Source organism: Zingiber officinale, chromosome 3A (assembly GCF_018446385.1).
Source record: "Zingiber officinale cultivar Zhangliang chromosome 3A, Zo_v1.1, whole genome shotgun sequence".
In the NCBI taxonomy this organism is placed as follows: Eukaryota; Viridiplantae; Streptophyta; class Magnoliopsida; order Zingiberales; family Zingiberaceae; genus Zingiber; species Zingiber officinale.
The window spans coordinates 156,574,696-156,581,911 of NC_055990.1; the positions used below are offsets into that span (position 1 = coordinate 156,574,696).

General features: G+C 45.3%; 1 protein-coding gene across 1 annotated transcript; it reads right to left on the reverse strand.

Moving 5' to 3' along the window:
* Positions 1-431: 431 nt before the first annotated feature.
* LOC122052970 (phosphatidylinositol 4-kinase gamma 6-like) lies at positions 432-4,124 on the reverse strand. The gene is made up of 2 exons (XM_042614754.1): positions 3,915-4,124; positions 432-2,957 (listed from the first exon to the last, which is right to left on the reverse strand). Exon 2 carries the CDS (start codon positions 2,651-2,653, stop codon positions 740-742), a length of 1,914 nt encoding a protein of 637 aa, XP_042470688.1. The 5' UTR covers positions 2,654-2,957; positions 3,915-4,124; the 3' UTR covers positions 432-739.
* Between the last annotated feature and the right edge of the window lie 3,092 nt (positions 4,125-7,216).

Here is a 7,216-nt window from a genome sequence, read left to right on the forward strand (position 1 = left end):
GGAACAAGATGTGAGAATAGTTAATTCCACCTGAAACAGTCGCGACAAAAACCTTCACATCTTACAGTTCGACTTGGAAATTTCAACAGACAGAAAATTTAGGCACCCTATAAAGAACAATAACAGCTGATAAGAGAATCTTCGTCACCAGATAAACTGACAAAATGCAAATAAGATGTCGACGACGAGATATACCTGCATATAAATGTCTCGCGATCTTTGAAATTAAATTTTTTACCACTCTTCCGTAATCCTGCTGCAAAACAATAAACAAGGTAGAAAAAGAATTGGACTTTTATCTAGAAACTGTAAACAAGATATGATAAGAGTATCAAATTGTAAACATGCAGTGCCAAAAAATGGAAGCAAAGCAGCTAAGCTAAACAGATTTAATCCAAAAGAATCTTTTAAACTAAAAGAACAGCAGAGCATTTACATAGAATTATTATTATTATTATTATGTTTTTGCCCAGTATGTCACCAGAAACATGCAGCATACAGGTTGGCCATCACAACACCATCACGTAACAGAGCTTTAAACAAGCATGAAAGTTATATACAGAGGTGGCAGAGCTACATGGCACACCTCGAGCACCACCTTTGACCACCTCTTTTGTGGCAACCACATTGTCCTTATTGTGAGAAAAACCCCTTCGCTATATTCTACACCTACAAAGAAAAGGGCTAACGAACAACTGGACCTCAAACAACCTCTTGACTCTGAAAACCTGTCTTCTACTCAAAACTGGCAAGAAGTGCCCAACCTCTGCTTTTGTCTCAGGCCAGTAGAACCACTTTTCCGGCTATGGAATGCATCTTGAAGCAACTCCTGGAATTTCTCAAGAAATGCAGACCACTCATCCTCCCCCATGTCAGCAAGTTTCACAAAACTGACACTCGTGGGCATTGGTTCATTTGCACTCCTACTATTACCGACCTGAAACTTGCTGGCACCTCCACCATTATGAAATCTAGTAGCCGCACAGCTAGCTCTTGGACAATGTTGGTTCTTTCTGGTGAGGCTTATGCCCTTCAGAGAAGCAGTCAGACTTGGAACATGTTGAGACCATTCACAACTAGGGGGGTAGAAACAATGTTCCTCCACTTCGCTCTCTCCATTCACCTCATCTTCCAGCTCCTCCTCAAAGCTCTCGTCTAAACGTGAAAGTGGATTTTTAGATATTTTTCCTTTTGATCCAAAATAATAAGATGATGGTGATTTCACAGTCAGTGCATCATCTTCCTCACATTCTATATCGAATTGAATTGCATCATCATCATGTGGGTTAATAACTGGAGAAAAAACAGATCTTTCTGCTATCAACCGTCTCACCTTAATACACACAACTTCCAGTTCACTTGGCTCTTCTTCCATTCCCTTGAACTCCCTGCTCATCATCTCACCAATATCTGCTAGGCAAAGTCCCCAAACAGCTGCTTCCTTAAGAAAAATAGTCGACAAAATCAAAACTCTAAGACAGGCTTCGCGGATCATAGGTAACTCCATCCGAAGCATCTCAGAATCTTTCACGGGATCAAGATTAGCAATATACTTGAGCTCATCCTCAGAGAAAGGGATTGATGCCTGTGGCCAGTGGATCCACTCAAAATAAGGATCCTCCAAACTTTCTGGCAAACATAGACCATGATCAATCGGAATGAGTTGTGTCTGAGCCCCAAATCCTCCTGTAGTTGCATGACATTTCTTCACCAAAAGATTTCCAGCATGCCTGTCAGTATTGAAAATTCTAATATCAAGTATACCTATCCTGTGTACAGCTGCAACTGAGAAGCTGGAGGTTCCATGGTCACTTGCATCAAAGTCATGCGGAATGAACTGCTGAAAAGATGCTATCTTGCTTACAACACTACGCTTCCTATCAATAGTACCTTTACCACTGGTGCCGTAGTTCATAGCTTCATTCACATTGAAAACTGAATGAGTAATTTTGACAAGGACAGTCGGAGGAACATTGGCAAAATGATCGTAATCAAGAAGATATGCAGCAACTTCTCTGAATCCAGTCTCACCAACCCGCACTGATCTCTTCAATCCCGGTTGTCCAAGTGCCTTGCCAGTAAAGCCTTTAGGGTTATTTGGTGCAAATGGTTCTTCATCAGTAGGCTTTACAATAGCAACGCTCTCACCTTTAATATTCCTAAAATAATAAGCACCACCAAGGCCGCTATGAACAGGAATTGGATCAATGCCAATTTTAATGGCCTTCACGACATCCTTAACCAGCTCCTTTGTTTGACAACAGCGGCTTGAGCACACTAAAATTTCAATTGGACCACTTCGATCTCTTTGTTGGATGTCCTTTCCAGTTGGGGAGAGACATGGAGTGGAAGAGCTTCTGTGCAGTGCATTCCTTGTAAGAAGTAAAGGAGAATCATTCCGGACAGCACTAAGGTCATTTTTCAGCACAAGATCACCAACCGTAAGAGAGCTCTCTTCAGTAGGAACATTGAGAGCAATTTGTAATCTTCTTTTTACAGTGTGGACATTATCCCCACGATCTAGTTCAATCCCCAACACACAGCCAGTTTCTGTTTGGACAAACACCCGTCTCCGCCCACCTGGCTTTCCTTCGCTTTGATTGCTACCATTGTAATCACTGCTGATGGAACGATTGAAAATGGAAACAGCCATCTGGGTCTCACTGGGACTCTCCAAGTTAGGGGAGATGGAATCGAGAGGATCTGCTGTTGTTAAACACAGAGGATGTGACAAGGAAAATTTCTTTCTTTCTCCTCTTCTCCCTTGGGCACACGCCACACACAAAGATTGACGGGGTAGTAGAGAGAAGATATGACTCAGGTTCGTTCATTAAGAGGGAAGGTTGCAGCCGACCAAGAAACCTTTACATTTAGCACTGGATAACAATAGAGGACTAGATAGAACAACAGGCACTAGGTCGGAAAGGTCATAGCATTGGACATTAGGCTAACAGAATCTGCCAAACGCAATATTAGGGTTATAACAAAATAGAATGAACTATAGCAGTTTAACATCAATGATATTAAGAGTTCGAGCAAATGACAAACTATATTACAAATATAAACAACGCGAGGTTAAAGAAAGCACAGTAAGGATCAAGAGCCATACTGCTTGGAGATCGATTACAAAATGTTCAAACAAAAACTAGATAAGAAATTGGCGTCATCAAAACCACAAGAAGAACAGTTGTTGACTATGAGTCTACGAGAGTGAACAAAGGAAAGGGAAAACGAGGCGTTTATTTGAAGATCAAGTTGGAATATCAGACAGGCAGAAGTTCAAGTTACTTGCTTGTTCAAACAGCGGATAAAAATTTGTATTCTGATCTCCAAATGATGAGCAATCTAGAACAAATCAAATAACTAATCGCCCTCCCACGACGAAGTGACTGAAAGATCAGCATCAAGGTTAAGCCTATCCACTAAATTATAAAAGCAGAGAAAACGTTACAGCTACTGACTCCGAGGGATCATCAAACCACAACGAAAGCAGAAAGATTCTTTTCCATTTTAACGCCAAAGAAAAAAAACGAAAACAAAATTATCATCACAGCAAAAATAATAATAATAAAAAGGATGCACTCTCACTATTCATCTGTACTAACTCCCCCATTGCGTTGAGGGGGCAGATCCAAAACTTCCATCTGGTAAAATGCCCAAAAATTTCAGATAAAAGCACAACAATCTAGGCAAAAACCCTCTCTAGCCAAATGAAATCACGCCTCAAACATTCTAACCCGACATCAAGCCAACCCCTTCGTGTCCCCACAGTTCCACCAAAAAAACGCCAAAACTCGCACAGATCAGGCGAAGCACGCTAGATCAGGAACGATTATCAACTTGATCTCAAGAAGAAAAGGTCTAAAGGCCTGGTAAAGAGGCGCGCGGCGATCGGCAGAGAGGAAGCAACTCACCGGTGGCGGAGGTCTCGCCGCAAAGCTCGGTCGGCCTACATCGCCATGCCGACCGACGGCGTCTCCGTGAGCTAACCAGACGGAAGCGTATCGCGCCTTCCTCCTCCTCCCGCTCCCTCGAGCTCCACTTGCTCCTCCTCCGGTGTTCGAATCTTCTTCGGCCCCTTTATTTAAAGGTTAAAAAAATGAGCCCTCGAGTTAAGGCATTGATTAGAGATTAATTGAGGATTAATGGTGCCTTCCGTTACGAGCCTCGTACGCGGGTTAGAAGAAGACTCTAGAAACGGGCGTAAGACGCGGCAAGGCCATCCGATTGGCTGCCAGAGTAATCGGACGTTAAAGATTCGTCCACGTGAGCCGAATAGATCGGATCGCATTTGGTCCGATCACGGGCGTCGCCACTTTGTACCAGAGGTTACCAAACCGGGCCGCCGCGATCCGATATGGCCCGTTAAAGATTGGGTCGGGCTGTGCAACACTCGGATCTGAACATCCGATATTGTTTATTAACATAAAATATCAGATCATACGTCATCATTCATCTCCTGGAGCATTATTTTTTATGTTGTTATAGAGCTTCCACATTCTTTCTTTTTCATAGTTTTCTCAGACCATAACAGATGAGTGATTATGGCATGCGCGTATACACTCCAGCATATTATTTAAGTGGTTCAACTCTTGAGTAAAAAGTGGTCTCAAATAAGGACGTCAAACATTCAATAAAATATTTTATATCGGCTATGAATTGATCCTAATATCTATCTATGCGGGGATCAATGTGTTCAACTCAAAGCCACAAAATGATGTATTGGTGAGCTCTATCTTGTACTTTTCAGTCTGGAGTCAACTAAAATGCTTCATTGATACTTCCCTCCATGTAACACAATCGTCCACCAGAACCCTCCCAAAATGGAGGGATTAACTTTTGGGAGGGATCAAGTTAGAGTGGAAACTGGTTCTGAAGAATATCAAGGTTTCGAGAGTCGCAAGCATCAAACATGTCGTTCCAAGATGCACAGCTGCAGAAAACAAAGATTGAACTCAACTACTCTTCTCGACTTTGTAGCAGATTGGATAGTGTTCTTTTTTCCTCATGAGTTAATAAAAAGGACTAGAAAGTTACTCCACGGAATACCTGAGAGAGAACCTCAAATACTGCCAGGCAATGCTTTTGGATGGATTCTTCATAGGCAGCATTCTTCATTACAAAAATGCCTTAATTGGGTTGTTGAAATAACCCATAAACGCATCTGAAATCCATCAAAAATCACCATGCTACTCGTTGGTATCATGAATAATGATGTGCCTCCACGCTCTGGTAATCCCTGCTGATGCTGTGATACAAGGGTCCCGTCCGGTATGGGTTAACTGTCTAGGTGAAGGACAAAGTTAAGGTGGTCAACATCAGAATGTCAGAGGGCTCGCCTACGGAGATCAAGCAGAGGTCGACCACAAGGGCCGGTCGAGCAGACAATGTCCATTTGGCAACGGGCTTGGCCGAGCTGACCACCCGCCTAGCTCGGAACAATATGGTAAGATCGTCAAACGCTTAGTATGGAGCGGCAGAACATCAGAGACCAGAGCGCTTGTCCGATCGAGAGGCAGGGCAGCTTACTATACCCAATCGCCGCAAAGAAGAACAACTTAGGCCGACCAAGCGGAGGAGTACTGGGCCGAGCAACTATCTCGCTCGGCCAATCAACAGGATCACTGACCTATCTCAGGATATCCTTTTGAGAGATAGGGTCGGCGACATGGGGCATGGTCAACAAGCGGATCGTACGGCGACAAATCGGAGAGCGTGCCCACGGCCAATTGGAGAACGTGTCTGATACGGATATATTTGGAGGGCTCAAAATGTGATAACGGAGAAGATGGAAGGCATTTTCGTCATTTCATATTAAGGGTTTTGAGTTTATGAACACTGTTCACAGAACAAAGGAGGGGGATTCTAGTTCGTGCTTTTGGCCGCCGCAGAGAGGATTTTCTTCCTCCCTTCATGCCCTTCGCCGGCGTCAACGCCAGCCGCTGACCACTCCTCTTCTCTTCCTCGTCTCTGTCCCCTTCCTCCGACGTTTGGAGGAGGTTTCTTCTTCCGTCGCCATTTCTTCCGCCACCAGGGGGTTTTTGGGCTCGCTTGGTTCACCATCGCAACCGCTAGCCTCCTTCTCTTCTCTCCCTCTCCTCCCGCTGGCAGACAGGATCGTGGCCTAGGACGTGGCGGAGGGGTGTAGTCATGTACCCCTCTCCTCCCCGACAAGTTCATTTTCTCTCTGCCGCGAGGCATGCCGACGAGGCCGGGGGAGCTAGATTTTGGTTCTGCGCTGCCATCTCGAACAGAGAACCTCCTCGTCTCTTTTGCCACCAGGAGGGAGAGGGAAGAGGAGGGTTTGGTCCGTCGCCTCAGGGAGGCCGACGTCGATTGACGGCTCCGACGCCGCTCCCGCTGTTCCACTTCATGTGTCATGCCCTCTTCACGCCATCGCCGCCGCTGGGAGCACGTCGCAGCCCCCTGGCTAGCTGCCTCCATGCGCTACAGGCGCCTCCATACGCCGCGACCAACAGGCTCTGCCGCTAGCGCGCGCCGCCGCCTCCACGCACCGCCGCCTCCAGCGGTCGGCGCCGCTGGTGCTATTTATCTACACCGGCCTTTGAGTCGACATGCTGTTCAGTTAGCGAGCCGATGTGGTTCCGGCCATCTAGCCATTGTGTTTCGCTGAACACACCGTTATTAACTTATTATGCTTGTGATTTACTGGTATTATCTGCCCTGCGTGCCGTGTGTCGGCCTGTGAGCCACTATCATATCCGGCCTTCGTGTCGTCTCTTTGGATCTCTACTGTGTCAAATTTCATGTCGTCACCCTCAGATCCGGCTCCTCAGCTTGTAAAATACCGAAAATGGGGAAATCACCATAAGGAAATTTTTCGTAATTTTTTAAAATTTTCCGAGAAATTTTCGGAGCTCGTATGACGAATTTACGGGGATAAAATTGGGCCACGAGAAAGCTTGTTTAGGCTACCCCGTTTTAGCGAGGAAATGTTTGATTTTTTAAAAATATTTTATTTTCTTTTATTCTTTTCTTTTTCTTTTTTTTTTCTCCCCTTCGTTTTCTTTCTCTCCCGCCGAACCACCCGCGTGCCCTAACCGCTCCTCGTCGGTTTCCTTTCTCCTCCCACGCATACAAAAAACTGAGCCATCGCCGATCCTCTCTCTTCCTTGCTTCTCTTTTCCTCTTCTCCGATCGCACCGCACCTCTTCCCAATTCTCCTCTCTTCCCTGACGCCACCTCCTCTCCCTCT

What these genes read in the sequence shown, in the direction of transcription:
- LOC122052970 (XM_042614754.1), bottom strand. Translation starts at nt 2,653, where the DNA reads ATGGCTGTTTCCATTTTCAATCGTTCCATCAGCAGTGATTACAATGGT.